General features: G+C 39.5%; 1 protein-coding gene across 3 annotated transcripts in view; it reads left to right on the forward strand.

Annotated features, from left to right (window-relative positions):
- Positions 1–17,140, forward strand: part of RMDN2 (regulator of microtubule dynamics 2) — a 61,078-nt gene that overhangs the window by 33,657 nt on the left and 10,281 nt on the right. For all 3 annotated transcript variants that reach the window (XM_060117320.1, XM_060117318.1, XM_060117319.1), the window contains exons 8-10: positions 8,744–8,842; positions 15,188–15,241; positions 15,330–15,410. In XM_060117320.1, coding sequence (XP_059973303.1) covers positions 8,744–8,842; positions 15,188–15,241; positions 15,330–15,410 — 234 coding nt within the window. The remainder of the gene's footprint in view (positions 1–8,743; positions 8,843–15,187; positions 15,242–15,329; positions 15,411–17,140) is intronic.

Here is a 17,140-nt window from a genome sequence, read left to right on the forward strand (position 1 = left end):
CTCTGAGCTTTCTATCCTGTTCCATTGATCTATCTTTCTGTTTTTGTGCCAGTACCATACTGTCTTGATTACTGTAGCTTTGTAGTATAGTCTGAAGTCAGGGAGCCTGATTCCTCCAGCTCCATTTTTCGTTCTCAAGATTGATGAAGCAAGTCTTAATAAATTTCAAAGAATTGATATCCTATAGGTTTTCTGATCATAATGCAATTGTAATAGAAATTCAGAAACAAAACAGCTTAAAAACCATAAATTTTGAATTAGAAATAATAGGACATGACAATAAAATAAGATGCCATTTTATACCTACTCATTTGATAAAATTTTAAATTATCAGCATGAGATGTAAAAATATGGAGCAACAGGAATTCTTACATTGTTGTGGGAGCACAAATCGGCACAACCATCTTGGAAACAATTGGGTATTACCTCTGAAATTTGATTGTCTACCATATGACAATGGTGCCTACCCTAGAGAAACTCTTGCAAATGTGCTTTAGAATGCATGTATAAGAATGCCTGTAGCAGTCTTGTTTCTAAGAGCAAAAAATGGAAAAGTCCCAAATGTCCACTGAAAAAAGAGTGGATGGCTGAACCAAGATGGCAGAGTAGAAGAACGTGCTCTCACTCCCTCTTGTGAGAATACCAGAATTGCAACTAACTGCTGGACAATCATTGACAGGAAGACACTGGAACTCACCAAAAAAGATATCCCACATCCAAAGACAAAGGAGAAGCCACAATGAGACTGTAGGAGGGGCGCGATCACAGTAAAATCAAATCCCATAACTGTTGGGTGGATGACTCAGAGACTGGAGAACACTTATACCACAGAAATCCACCCACTGAAGTGAAGGTTCTGAGCCCCACATCAGGCTTCCCAACCTGGGGGTCCAGCAAAGGGAGGAGGAATTCCTAGAGAATCAGACTTTGAAGGCTAGTGGGATTTGATTGCAGGACTTCAACAGGACTGGGGGAAACAGAGACTCCACTCTTGGAGGACACACACAAAGGAGTGTGCGCATCGGGACGCAGGGGAAGGAGCAGGGACCCCAGGGGAGACTGAACCAGACCTACCTGCTAGTGTTGGAGGGTCTCCTGCAGAGGCGGGGGGTGGCGGGTGGTGGTGGCTGTGGTTCACCATGGGGATAAGGGCACTGGCAGCAGAAGTTCTGGGAAGTACTCCTTGGCATGAGCCCTCCCAGAGTCTGCCATTAGCCCCACCAAAGAGCCCAGGTAGCCTCCAGTGTTGGGTTGCCTCAGGCCAGACAACCAAGAGGGAGGGAAACCAGCCCCACCCAGCAGCAGTCAAGCGGATTAAAATTTTACTGAGCTCTGCCCACCAGAGAAACAGTCAGCTCTACCCACCACCAGTCCCTCCCATCAGGAAGCTTGCACAAGCCTCTTAGATAGCCTCATCCACCAGAGGGCAGACAGCAGAAGCAAGAAGATACAATCCTGCAGCCTGTGAGACAAAAACTCTACTCACAGAAAGATAGACAAGATGAAAAGGCAGAGGGCTATGTACCAGATGAAGGAACAAGATAAAACCCCAGAAAAACAACTAAATGAAGTGGAGAGAGGCAACCTTCCAGAAAAAGAATTCAGAATAATGATAGTGAAGGTGATCCAGGACCTCGGAAAAAGAATGGAGGCGAAGATTGAGAAGATGCAAGAAATATTTAACAAAGACCTAGAAGAATTAAAGAACAAACAAACAGAGATGAACAATACAATAACTGAAATGAAAAATACAGTAGAAGGAATCGATAGCAGAATAACTGAGGCACAAGAATGGATAAGTGACCTGGAAGACAAAATTGTGGAATTCACTGCTGCGGAACAGAATAAAGAAAAAAGAATGAAAAGAAATGAAGGCAGCCTAAGAAATCTCTGGAACAACATTAAACGCAACAACATTCGCATTATAGGGGTCGCAGAAGGAGAAGAGAGAGAGAAAGGACCCAAGAAAATATTTGAAGAGATAATTGTCGAAAACTTCCCTAACATGGGAAAGGAAATAGCCAACCAAGTCCAGGAAGTGCAGAGAGTCCCATACAGGATAAACCCAAGGAGAAATACTCTGAGACACATAGTAATCAAATTGGCAAAAATTAAAGACAAAAATTATTGAAAGCAGCAAGGGAAAAATGACAAATAATATACAAGGGAACTCCCATAAGGTTAACAGTTGATTTCTCAGCAGAAACTCTACAAGCCAGAAGGGAGTGGCATGATATACTTAAAGTGATGAAAGGGAAGAACCTACAATCAAGATTACTCTACCCGGCAAGGACCTCATTCAGATTCAAGGGAGAAATCAAAAGCTTTACAGACAAGCAAAAGCTAAGAGAGTTCAGCACCACCAAACCAGCTCTACAACAAATGCTAAAAGAACTTCTCTAAGTGGGAAACACAAGAGAAGAAAAGGACCTACAAAAACAAACCCAAAACAATTAAGAAAATGGTCATAGGAACATTCATATCAATAATTACCTTAAACGTGAATGGATTAAATGCTCCAACCAAAAGACACAGGCTTGCTGAGTGGATACAAAAACAAGACCAATCTATATGCTGTCTACAAGAGACCCACTTCAGACCTAGGGATACATACAGACTGAAAGTGAGGGGATGGAAAAAGATATTCCATGCAAATGGAAAACAAAAGAAAGCTGGAGTAGCAATACTCATATCAGATAAAATAGACTTTAAAATACAGAATGTTACAAGAGACAAGGAAGGACACTACATAATGATCAAGGGATCAATCCAAGAAGAAGATATAATAATTATAAATATATATGCACCCAACATAGGAGCACCGCAATACATAAGGCAACTGCTAACAGCTATAAAGAAAAAATCGACAGTAACACAATAATAGTGGGAGACTTTAACACCTCACTTACACCAATGGACAGATCATCCAAAATGAAAATAAATAAGGAAACAGAAGCTTTAAATGACACAATAAACCAGATAGGTTTAATTGATATTTATAGGACATTCCATACAAAAATAGCAAATTACACTTTCTTCTCAAGTGTACACGGAACATTCTCCAGGATAGATCACATCTTGGGTCACAAATCAAGCCTCAGTAAATTTAAGAAAATTGAAATCATATCAAGCATCTTTTCTGACCACAACGCTATGAGATTAGAAATCAATTACAGGGAAAAACACGTAAAAAACACAAACACATGCAGGCTAAACAATACATTACTAAATAACCAAGCAATCACTGAAGAAATCAAAGAGGAAATCAAAAAATACCTAGAGACAAATGACTGAAAACATGACGATCCAAAACCTATGGGATGCAGCAAAAGCAGTTCTACAAGGGAAGTTTAGAGCTATACAAGCCTACCTCAAGAAACAAAAATCTCAAATAAACAATCTAACCTTACACCTAAAGAAACTAGAGAAAGAAGAACAAACAAAACCCAAAGTTCGCAGAAGGAAAGAAATCATAAAGATCAGAGCAGAAATAAATGAAGTAGAAACAAAGAAAACAATAGCAAAGATCAATAAAACTAAAAGCTGGTTCTTTGAGAAGATAAACAAAATTGATAAACCATTAACCAGACTCATCAAGAAAAAGAGGGAGAGGACTCAAATCAATAAAATTGGAAATGAAAAAGGAGAAGTTACAACAGACACCGCAGAAATACAAAGCATCCTAAGAGACTACTACAAGCAACTCTATGCCAATAAAATGGACAACCTGGAAGAAATGGACAACTTCTCAGAAAGGTATAACCTTCCAAGACTGAACAAGGAAGAAATAGAAAATATGAACAGACCAATCACAAGTAATGAAATTGAAACTGTGATTAAAAATCTTCCAACAAACAAAAGTCCAGGACCAGATGGCCTCACAGGTGAATTCTGTCAAACATTTAGAGAACAGCTAACACCTATCCTTTTCAAACTCTTCCAAAAACTTGCGGAGTAAGGAACACTCCCAAACTCACTCTATGAGGCCACTATCACCCAGATACCAAAATCAGACAAAGATACTACAAAAAAAGAAAATTACAGACCAATATAACTGATGAATATAGATGCAAAAATCCTCAACGAAATACTAGCAAACAGAATCCAAGAACACATTAAATGGATCATACACCATGATCAAGTGGGATTTATCCCAGGGATGCAAGGATTCTTCAATATACGCAAATCAATCAATGTGATACACCACATTAGCAAATTGAAGAATAAAAAACATATGATCATCTCAATACATGCAGAAAAAGCTTTTGTCAAAATTCAACACCCATTTATGATAAAAACTCTCCAGAAAGTGGGCATAGAGGGAGCCTACCTCAACATAATAAAGGCCATATACGACAAACCCACAGCAAACATCATTCTCAATGGTGAAAAACTGAAAGCATTTCCTCTAAGATCAGGAACAAGACAAGGATGTCCACTCTCACCACTATTATTTTTTTTTTATTTTGAAGTATGTGGGCCTCTCACTGTTGTGGCCTCTCCCGTTGCGGAGCACAGGCTCTGTACACGCAGGCTCAGTGGCCATGGCTCACGGGCCCAACCACTCCACGGCACGTGGGATCTTCCCAGACCAGGGCACAAACCCATGTCCCCTGCATCGGCAGGCGGACTCTCAACCACTGCGCCACCAGGGAAGCCCATCACCACTATTTTTCAACGTAGTTTTGGAAGTCCTAGCCATGGCAATCAGAGAAGGAAAAGAAATAAAAGGAATACAAATTGGAAAAGAAGTAAAACTGTCACTTTTGCAGATGACATGATACTATACATAGAGAATCCTAAAGATGCCACCAGAAAACTACTAGAGGTAATCAATGAATTTGGTAAAGTTGCAGGATACAAAATTAATGCACAGAAATATCTTGTCTTCCTATACACTAATGATGAAAAATCTGAAAGAGAAATTAAGGAAACTCCCATTTACCACTGCAACAAAAAGAATAAAATACCTAGGAATAAACCTACCTAGGGAGACAAAAGACCTGTATGCAGGAAACTAAGACACTGATGAAAGAAATTAAAGATGATACCAACAGATGTAGAGATATACCATGTTCTTGGATTGGAAGAATCAATATTGTGAAAATGACTATACAACCCAAAGCAATCTACAGATTCAATGCAATCCCTATCAAATTACCAATGGCATTTTTTATGGAACGAGAACAAAAAGTCTTAAAATTTGTATGGAGACACAAAAGACCCTGAATAGCCAAAGCAGTCTTGAGGGAAAAAAACGGAGCTGGAGGAATCAGACTCCCTGACTTCAGATTATACTACAAAGCTACAGTAATCAAGACAATATGGTACTGGCACAAAAACAGAAACATAGATCAATGGAACAAGATAGAAAGCCCAGAGATAAACCCACGCACCTACTGTCAACTAATCTATGACAAAGGAGGCAAGGATATACAATGGAGAAAAGACAGCCTCTTCAATAAGTGGTGCTGGGAAAACTGGACAGCTACATGTAAAAGAATGAAAGTAGAACACTCCCTAACACCGTACACAAAAATAAACTCAAAATGGATTAAAGACCTAAATGTAAGACCAGATACTATAAAACTCTTAGAGGAAAACATAGGAAGAACACTCTTTGACATAAATCACAGCAAGATCTTTTTTGATCCACCTCCTAGAGTAATGGAAATAAAAACAAAAATAAACAAATGGGACCTAATGAAACTTCAAATCTTTTGCACAGCAAAGGAAACCATAAACAAGATGAAAATACAACCCTCAATGGGAGAAAATATTTGCAAACGAATCAATGGACAAAGGATTAATCTCCAAAATATATAAACAGCTCATGCAGCTCAATATTAAAAAAACAAACAACCCAATCCAAAAAATGGGCAGAAGACTTAACTAGATATTTCTCCAAAGAAGACATACAGATGGCCAAGAAGTACATGAAAAGCTGCTCAACATCACTAGTTATTAGAGAAATGCAAATCAAAACTACAGTGAGGTATCACCTCACACCAGTTAGAATGGGCATCATCAGAAAATCTACAAACAACAAATTCTGGAGAGGGTGTGGAGAAAAGGGTACCCTCTTGCACTGTTGGTGGGAATGTAAGTTGATACAGCCACTATGGAGAACAGTATGGAGGTTCCTTAAAAACCTAAATACAGAATTCCCATATGATCCAGCAATCCCACTACTGGGCATATACCCACAGAAAACCATAATTCAAAAAGACACATGCATCCCAATGTTCATTGCAGCACTATTTACAATAGCCAGGTCATGGAAGCAACCTAAATGCCCATCGACAGATGAATGGGTAAAGAAGATGTGGTACATATATACAATGGAATATTACTCAGCCATAAAAAGGAACGAAATTGGGTCATTTGTTGAGACGTGGATGGATCTAGAGACTGTCATACAGAGTGAAGTAAGTCAGAAAGAGAAAAACAAATATCATATATTAACGCATATATGTGGAACCTAGAAAAATGGTACAGATGAACCTTTTTGCAGGGCAGAAATTGAGACACAGGTGTAGAGAACAAACGTATGGACACCAAGGGGGGAAAGCGGCTGGGGGGTGGGGGGTGTGTGTGATGAATTGGGCGATTGGGATTGACATGTATACCCTGATGTGTATAAAATTGATGACTAATAAGAGCCTGCTGTATAAAAAAAAATTCCAATGTATTTATGAATGTGGAATGGAAAAATTTGTTTTTTCAATCCTTATTGTAGTATATGGTAAAGCATTAGTTTTGTTTTAGTTGTGCTCTGTCTTCAAGGTCCCTTGTAAAATATTTTGTGTTACTTTCTTTACTTGAGTCCTTATGCCTCAGTTTTTGTTGAATAATAAATTATCTGTTATTGTAAACAATTTTAAAAAGTGGATGAAAAATCATTGATGTGTGTTTAAATGATGGAATATCTCAGAGTTGTTTAAGTGACTGAACTTCAGTTACTCTCATCAATCTGGATGAAATCTTAAAACTATAATGCTAAGTGAAAACAATAAGTCAAAGAAGGAAATAAACAGCATATCTTTTTTTTTCAAGTTCAAAAAAAGCAAAAATAAGAATAGCAATAAATTAACATATAGAAAAGTGAGGGGGGCCTCCCTGGTGGCGCAGTGGTTAAGAGTCCGCCTGCCGATGCAGGGGATACGGGTTCGTGCCCCGGTCTGGGAGGATCCCATATGCCGCGGAGCGGCTGGGCCCGTGAGCCATGGCCGCTGGGCCTGCGCATCCGGAGCCTGTGCTCCGCAACGGGAGAGGCCACAACAGTGAGAGGCCCACATACCGCAAAAAAAAAAAAAAAAAAAAAAAAAAAAAAGAAAAGTGAGGGAATAATTTTGGGGGGATCGTATTTTCTTTGAAATATAGTTGACTTACAATATTACCTTAGTTTCAGGTGTAGAACGTAGTGAACATAGTTTTTATAGATTATACTCCATTACAAGTTATAAAATATTGACTATATTCCCTGTGATGTACAGTGTATCCGTGTAGCTTATTTATGTTATATATAGCAGTTTGTACCTCTTTTCTTTTTTTATTGAGCTAAAGTTGATGTACAATATTATGTCAGTTTCAGGTGTACAAGATAGTAATTCACAGTTTTTAAAGGTTACACTCCATGTATAGTTATTATAAAATATTGATGGAATATTTTTTTAAATAAAGGTTAATGGCTACCTAGAACCCTAGAAGATGGCATTAGGAAGGAAGACACTTGATGGCATTGGGAGAGCATAGTACCCTTTTAAGAATTCATTTCTGAATCTTTTTTTAAAATATTTATTTATTTATTTATTTATTTATTTATTTATTTATTTGGTTGTGCTGGGTCTTAGTTGTGGCCAGCGGGCTCCTTAGTTGCAGCTCTCAGGCTCCTCAGTTGTGGCTCACCAGCTTCTTAGTTGCAGCACGTGTGCTCCTTAATTGCGGCTCGCTGGCTCCTTAGTTGCAGCACCTGGACTCCTTAATTGTGGCAGGTGGGCTCCTCAGTTGTGGTTCGCCGGGTCCTTAGTTGTGGCATGAGAACTCTTAGTTGCGGCATGCATGTGGGATCTAGTTCCCTGACCAGGAATCGAAGCCGGCCCCCCTGCATTGGAAGTGTGGAGTCTTAACTACTGCACCACCAGGGAAGTCCCCTGAATCCTTTTAATCTTTTATGTTATATATCTATTATTCATATTTGGGAAAAGTGAAAAAATTTAAAAAGAAAGCAAAAAACAAATGGTAATATGAGGTTTAATTTTGGTGTTGATCAAGTTTAAAAAAAATTCTCCTGAATTATAAATATTTATACCAGGCCCTCACTGTACACTCCTCGTGGGTTAAGGATCCTCGTTTTGTTTACATTTCTGAGATGCTGCATTCTGGGTCAGGTTGGCAGCATGGAAAAGGTGGCAAGAGAGCAAAGGTAGGGTCTTGTAGCTACTATGCCTTGTGCAAAGAAATACTATGCATCAGCTCAAGATCAAGAAGCACATGAACAAAGAGGATCAGCATTAATCCCAACCCCACCCCCTTTTTCCCTCCTTGGACACAAACCTTATGAGTATTTCAAATTGGTTTGGTAACCAATGCTTTTAAAGCTCACAGTTTGTTAGAATTATGAAAAAAGGAAGGCAAAATATTAATGCCATAAGAGTGATATCTCACACTCATCTAACTGGAGAGAGATTATTCATTCAAAAGGTGAACAACTTTCTAAGAGTGATTTGCTCTATATTTGCAGGTCTCAAAACTGAGCTGGATTGAGAAAAAAATGGCTGCTACTCTGTTTGGAAAAATACCATCCTCAACTGTACAAGAAGCTTTGCAAAATTTCCTTAAGGTATATTTTGTCTATCCATTATTTCAGTGTCAAACTGGCTTCTATCTGCACCAGGCTCTCCTACCCTTGCTGTCAAGGAAATCTTTCTCTTCTCCATTTGTTGATTTCTAACTGAAAGCCCAGACTGAGTCCTCATTTTGGCATGTCCAAACTACTTCTTAGATCATAGTTATGCCCTAGGTCCTGGGTGTGGCAGCCCTCACTGCCAAATCCAGTGTAGCTTTCCAGGTCGTGTGAATATGTGCAAAAGCATTCATGCCCTGATTATTAGACTTGGTCCTAAATACTCCTCATTATCCTCATATAGAACCAGTTTCATCTTAAAGAACTAGAAGTTGCCAAGAAGAGGAGGTATTTAAAAAGTCACTCTATGAATTGCAGACAGTTCTATGGAACATTTGTGGGGCATCAGACCCAACCAGTATTTTCATTCCTGTCTTAAAATGTACAATTGCTATGCTGATAAAACTCTAAATAGTAGTGTGTGTGTATGCACACATGAAAATGTGTAATACATCCACCCATTTAACCAACTTCCTGTTGGACTAATCTCTTCATCTTTCTCTGGAACCAATTATGGAATCTTATAGATACTAAGATTTTTTTTCTTTCACCACCTGCCTACTTCAGGTTTGTAACAATATAGACAAAATCAGGCTCTGATTTTGGTAATTATCCAACATATTATACAGGCTAATATTTTTTGTTATATTTTAGGGATTGATTTTGTAGAACTGAGAGAGAGCTTAGAGATCATATAATCTAAGATGGCAAATATGTTGCATTGCACTTCTCTGAACAGTGAAAAAATAAGTATTCTAAAATCAAGCATGAGCCCAATGGAAAAAAGTATGGGAATACAAGTACAAGGGCTGTATGTTTCTTATTTTTTATTTAGTGTGATCTTTTTTGTTTTAAAACAGGATCTCAGGAATGTAATTTTTTCCAGTGCCACACAATGGCAGATCAAAGATAGGAGTGCATTATCATCACTTCACCTTTTTTCTACCATTGAGAATTAGTTCTCCCATGTTAAATTTTACAAGAATAGAGATCATGGTGCATTTAAGATAAATGATTTTAAAAAGGTGCTATGTTCATTAGCAAAAAATTTATTTGAATTTGAAACCCATTTTTTCATAGTATCAAAGTTATAACTGGAGGGTCAGGTTTTCAGGACACTGCACAAAAGTTCTTAAGGTGCTTATGCACCTGAAGTATTACACAGATAAAAGTAGTAAGAGGCACAGTAATGTAAGGTAAGGATTGCAAACTCTAGAACCAGAGCACCTGGTTACATCCCAGTGTTACTTCTTACTGGTGGATTAACACTGAGCAAGTACTTAATCTCTCTTTCTCTCTCTCAATTTAATCAGTAACATGGAGGTTATAGTTGTTGTTGTGAAGTTGTTGTGAACAACACTTCATAGTGTTGTTGTGAAGATTAAATGAGTTAATACAAGCAAATTGCTTAGAGAATGCCCAGCAACTCGTAAGTGCTCAATAAAAGCTCACAGAGTTTTAACTTCATTAAAATGTAAACACCTTGGCAGACCATTTTTGCGACCTCACCATTTAGTTATGACTTAGATTGTCTGAAATGCATTCCATGGTGTTTGTCAGGAGGGCGAGAAGGCATCAGGAATGCTTCTCCCTGTATTGACTGCAACACCTGAGGGTACTGAGGAGGCTAAGCCATGGAGGAACTAAGAAATCTGGGATGGGGAGGAGTGGAAAAGGAAGCAGCGCATACCTTGGATCCCACACCCCAGGAGAGTGGGCAACCCCCTGGTCCCAACAGGGAGTCACGTCATTGGAACCCAGACTGTAGAACTTCTGCACCCACTCCATGCCTCCAAAGAGTGTTCACAGGAATGAGTCCCCCGAACCATCCAGTTCAGTCCTATAGAGATCAAGGGCACTGGCTTTGGAATCAGGCAGTTTGAGGCCCGAACCTTTTCCTATATGTATGACATGGGCATGTTTATTTCTCCCAATCATAAATTTTTCATCTGTAAAGTAGGCATAATAATACCTACTTTATCTGGTTTTTGTGAAAGTTACATAAAATAATGCATGTAATTTTCTTGGCCCAGGGTCTAGCACATTAAATACACTAACTGAAAATAAATGTTGCTATTATTTTGCTCATATAACAGGTGAAATCTGGTCCTCCACAGTCTCAAAGCATCTAGGGAGGTGGTTTTAGACCAGGAGTCATCTGTGAATTCCCTGCTGGAATTTTTTCAAGCTATAGCATTCTTCCCACCTCATCCGAAATTATGGCATGATTCCCTCGGTCAGTGGTTTTTAACCTTGTCTGTACCTTAGAATCATCTGGAGAGCTTTAAAAAATGCCAGCCCAGGCCACAACCCAGACTAATTATTTCAGAATCTCTGAATATATTAAGGTATAGTTTATATACAATCAAATATACCCATTTTATGTGTAGTTCAGTGAAATTTGACAAATTTGTATACTCACATAACCATCTCCATTTCAAGATAAAGAACATTTCCATCACCCTAAAGGGCTATCTTTGCCCCTTTGCTGTCAGTTACCCCTGCCTCGTGCCCCAGGCAACCACTGATCTGCTTTCTGTCACTATAGCTTAGTTTGGCCTATTCTAAAATTTCATATTAATGGAATCTTAGAGTTTGTGCTTTGTGTGTGTCTGGCTTCTTTTGCTCAGCATAATGTTTTGAGATGCAGTCATTTTATTGAGGGTATCTGTAGTTCTTTTTGTTTGCCTAGTAATATTCTATCATATGGATATACCACAATTTGCTTATGCATTTACCTACTGGTGGATGTTTTAGTTGTTCCCAGCTTGGGGCTGTTATGAATAAAGCTTCTATGAACATTCATTTGCAAGCTTTTGTGTAGACATGTTTTAAATTTTCTTGGATAAATACCTAGGAGTGGAATTGTGGGGTCATATGGTAAGTGTTTTTGAAGCTTGATCAGCGTTTTTAAAGTTCTCAAGGTCCTTCATGTGCAGCCCATGGCATGGTTAAGAACCACTGGATCAGTGTGTGTAGTAAATGACAGGTGTGGCAATGCTGGCTACCCTGATGTCACTCGCTGTTTGCAGTCACCTGATCCCTGAGTCTTCCTTGGTGGCTCCACCAGCTGCAGAGCTGTCTTCTGTGCCTTGATATGACAGAGGGCTGCTGCACGAGGTTATGAGATGTTTTAAAAACAAAGCTAATTTATTCAGCAATGTTTATTAAGCACATACCTAGTCCAAATGAAGGGAACACAGAAATGACCAACACAGCTCCTGCCTCCATGGAACTTGGACAACCAACACGAAGTAAACAGGTACAGTATTCTCTGCCAGGTGTTATGACAGTGTTTTAAGAGCATAGCTAGAAACTGCCCCTTAATCAGAATATTCTGTTGAGTAACAATACCTTCCTTGTTATTCAGCTAAGGCCTTTGGCAAAGGTCAGGATCTGCTCCGTTTTAGGACTTAGGTGTTGTTAGTAGCCTGCCTATGTTCCTTTGGACTTTTTTTTTTTTAACCATGAGTACAAAAAGAGATGTTCGGATTTATGATCATTCTAGTTAATTAGACAAAAGTGTTAAGGTGTATATGCAGAATTAAAATGCCAACATTAAAGAAATAAGAAGCTGCTGTGTACATATGTTGGGGCAAGTTATCTAGATGGGATTTGTTCAGAACTGGGGCAACTACTGGACATAGAAGATACAATCGAATAAAGTTTACTCTAGGTCCTTTTTTTTCTTCCACTTATATTGAAGTCTAATTGGCATGCAGCACTATATAAGTTTAAGGTGTACAGCGTAATGATGTGACTTACATACATCACGAAATGATTATCACAGTAAGTTTAGTGAATGTCAATCATCTCATGTAGACACAAAATTAAAGAAATAGAAAAAAATATTTTCCTTGTGATGAGAACTTAAGATTTACTGTCTTAGCTTTCATATATAACATAAGCAGTGTTAATTATATTGATTCTGTTGTACATTACATCCCTAGTACTATCTATCTCATAACTGGAAGTTATAACTTTTGGCTGCCTTCATCCAATTCCTCTCCCCTCCCAACACCCTCACCCCCACCTCTGGTAACCACAAATCTGATCTCTTTTTCTATATGTTTGTTTGTTTGTTTTTGAAGCATAATTGGCTTGCTACACTATGTTAGTTCCTGGTGCACAACATAGTGATTCGATATTTCTATACATTTCAAAATATCACCACGTTAGGTCTAGTTACCATTTGTCACCATACAAAGATATTACATAATTATTAACTATATTCCCCACACCATACATTTCATACCTGTGACTTATTTATTTTGTAAATATACAAAAATTGTGTTAGTGTGGCTCAAGAAATGCACTTAGTAAACTCAAAGAGTTACAATGGAAATAACCAGACAAGTAGAGAGGAAGTGGGAGGACCAGAACCCATCAGCACCATGGATGGCTCTACAGGACTTTCAAGACTCTGGCCAGGACTGGACTTCCTTCAGTCTGTCCGCAGCCTTGCTGTTTCACTAGTAGGTTCTAGGCCAGATCCACATGCTGTTCACCTCTGAAAGAGGTGCACCCAGTCTGGCTTCCCAACCCAAGAGACTTTGTCCTCCTCTTCCTCCCAGGACCCTTCTCTTTGGGGTTCTGTAGAGAGTAAATGGCCTTTACAAGGGATGTGCTCCTGTAAGGTGTTGGAACGCTCCTCAGCACCCTAGGTCTTGCTTTCCCCCCCATTAGTATCCATCTTTAAAATGGATGTATCCTTTGACTCAGCAATTCAACTTCCGGGAATCTCTCCTACACATGTAATCACATGTACACAAGAATATAGGAACAAGTATGTTCGCTGATCATTATTAGTAATAGTGAAAAATAAGTCTAAATGTCTAAGGGAGAATGCTTAATTTAATTATGGTATATGTGTAGTATAAAATGCAGCTCTCAGAAACAATGAGGGAGATCTTGTATGTGAACACAAAAATGTATCTGTGGTATGTTGTGGGGAAAAAGTTTTGGACCAATAGGTAGGAAATGGTCCCACTAAAAAGTTTTTTTTCAAAAATCAGTTCTCGGGCCTCCCTGGTGGCGCAGTGGTTGAGAGTCCGCCTGCCGATGCAGGGGATACGGGTTCGTGCCCCGGTCTGGGAGGATCCCATATGCCGCGGAGCGGCTGGGCCCGTGAGCCATGGCCGCTGGGCCTGCGCATCCGGAGCCTGCGCATCCGGAGCCTGTGCTCCGCAACGGGGGAGGCCACAACAGTGAGAGGCCCGCATACCACAAAAAAAATAAATTAATTAATTAAAAAAAAAAAAAATCAGTTCTCTTTGGAGGGGGAGGGTTCCTCTACTTGGTAAAATGTCTGTAGGATGCATTTGTCAAACTGTTGGTAGTGGTTACCCCTGGGGGCTGAGATCGTAATTGAGAATAAGATTCTAACCGAGAAACTTTCACTTGTTAATTTTGGAAATGTCTGGATTGTTAGTGTGTTGTAAAACAAGCATATTTTTATAAATTTTTTAAAGTGTCCTTCTTTTGGGTTCTGTGGCCCTCTGTGTTGGGGGCCGGGTCGGGTTGGGAGCTTCCTTGCATAGACCTTTACAACAGCAAAACCTGGCTCCGATGCAAAGATTGACTTAGGTTCTAAGAAGAGCTCTCTAGGAGCAACACCATATACCTGGCAGAATTCTTATTTACCAGAGATAGAGAAAAGGAACTGGTATGTAAGACATTAGTAGATGAGGGGTAAAGTACCTTTATAATACCCACTTATTAAAATCTGCAAGGAGGTCTGCTACTTGGACTAGTTATTTTAAGCATCTGCGTTTTCTTTAAAAGAACTTGATGTGATGGACCTCAGTTATTATTCAGCTCATATGGAGTGTGTTGAGATCATAAGAAATCAAATATTAATGTAGTGGAAGATGCTTGCCATGTGATACCAGTCACGCTCTACTTGTGCTTCCCAAAGAGATTGTAAGGACATGTCCTGGGGAGAGTGTATCACCAGTTGTTTTGTCCCTGAAAGAAAAAACACAAAAGATAGAGAAGGGGAAGTGAGGAAGATGGTTATACAAAGGAATCCCAAAATCTTAAAGTATCTCATTGCTTTGTAAGCTTTATGACCACAGTAATAATTCTATTTTAATGGATAAGCTCAAAAGCTATATTTCTACCCAAAGGATACTTGAGCTAATAAAATGATTCACATGTGACACAACCATCCTACATTCTTAGGGCAATTTGGTTAATGTCTGATTTATTGAAATATATCTTCTTTACTTATTGTTTTCGTATTTCTCTGTTATTCTCTTTTCTGTTTTCTCTGAAAATCAGGTCGAAGAACTACACCCTGGGTTTTCTAAGTCCAATTACATGTTCTTGGCCAAGGTAATGAAGACCACAGTTTTAAGATCACTTTGACTTCATTATACAAAAATGTGATTACGCTTCATGTTGATTATTTTTTCATTTCTAGTGTTATATTGATCTTGAACAAACAGATACTGCTGTGAAGTTCTGTAATATGGCAGTGTTGCTTCCTTGTGTTACCAAAGAGGTAAGTCCACACGGTGACAAGAAGCACTATTATTTTATTAGTACGATTCCAGCCTCAAATATGAACAACTGGCTTAGATACATCTGGAGTTTTTTGCTATCCTAAAACATTTTGACTTGGATTTAACGTGTACTATGACGTTTTAAAAATTGCTATAGGTAACCCTTCCCCAGGGGACCCCTTGTATCTTTAAGGAGCACACAAATCATGGGCTAGCAGGTAAAACATTGTGATGCATGTTAGGTGTTACACAGCAGGGAGTGGGAAGGGCCCCACGAGGAAGGGTGGAGGACAGCATAATTCTGGGGAGCTGGTGATTAAACTGGGGTGGGCAGCAAACAAGCTAGACAGGCTGCCACCTTACAGCAGGAGGAGGCTCTGTGCAGTTGCCACTGTCAGTCCCCAGCGCACAGCAGGCTGTGGTTGTCCAAGGCCATGAAGAGGACTAAAAAATATGTACTAACATTTTCTTGGTCTTTGAACACCATTAATGAAAAAGAAGGTGTTGCATTGCTTCTTGCCTTTTTCCAGCTAATTCAGAATTCTGGATGTGCTGTAAGTTTTAGGAGTTTCACAGCATTAACAATTCAGTCTGTGTTCCTGTGTACTGGAATTTCGGGAACAAAAGGAGATGAATAAATATTTTCCTGCTCCCTTCTCACAGCACATAAACATTATCAGCCTGTGAATCGCAACTGAATAGAAATGCCTCAGAAATACGTACTCCTCCTCTGCTCTGTTGGAGCAATACAGGCTTCAGCGTTTGTTGTGATCTGGAACATAAACACGTAAGACATGCCCACTGCCCTCTAGGAGCTTGTAGCCTAGAAGGGAACATAAGGTATATATCCAAATAAAGGGAGCTCAGAGTAGAAAGCATGAAGTGCTCAGAGAGGGACAAATAATTGGTTATGGACATATTGAAAAGGGGGAAATTATTTTCACCTGGAAGAGATCAGATAGCATCAGAGGTGGACCTGGAAAGACATATATAACGTGGAGGTGTGGGCGAAGCACGTCACGGGCCGTGAACAAAAGCACAGAGGTGGAAAAGCAAAGATTTGTTTGCCTGGAGTGGAAGGAGTATTCAGGGCAGTTATGGGAAATAAGTCTGGAAAAGGGAAGTGAAACAAGACCTGCCCAGGACCTTCCAGGTTCAGGGATGCCTGTGTCTCTATACACGGCTCATCAGCAGCCACCTGCGCAAGGGCTTGGCCTGCTTCTATGTTTGGGATTTCCTACGGGGTTCATTATCCTTCTAACTCTAATCCCTAGTTGGCTCCATTGGTGAATAGGAAATATAAAACAGCACTCTTTATCTAAAAGACAGTTTGTGGAACTTTTTCAGCAGGAAACAGATTTTGTCCCTCTCGTTGCTTGCTCCGTGTTAGTGGTTGGGACCCTACTGTCTTTTACATCTCTCCTGAACGATGCCAGTTTGGGTTACATGCAGTCCTTTTAAACTGAGTGTCTGTGCATTCTTATTAGAATATGAGATTAAAATACAATGTGATAGTGAGGTACCTGGTTTGATATGCAGATGTTTATGCATGACATTCAGTGCTCTCACAGGAGGGCTAATATTGACCAGCTTCAGGGTTTGATCCTTGGTCCCTAAGTCTTCTCTCCCCTTTCCTCCTCCCTACCTGCCAAACCTATCCTCCATGGCTTCAAATACTACGTACCTGCCAGGGGTCCTCAAATTTGCGTCTCTAGACCTCTCCTCTGAG

The sequence above is a fragment of the Mesoplodon densirostris genome, chromosome 14, assembly GCF_025265405.1.
Source record: "Mesoplodon densirostris isolate mMesDen1 chromosome 14, mMesDen1 primary haplotype, whole genome shotgun sequence".
Lineage (NCBI taxonomy): Eukaryota > Metazoa > Chordata > Mammalia > Artiodactyla > Ziphiidae > Mesoplodon > Mesoplodon densirostris.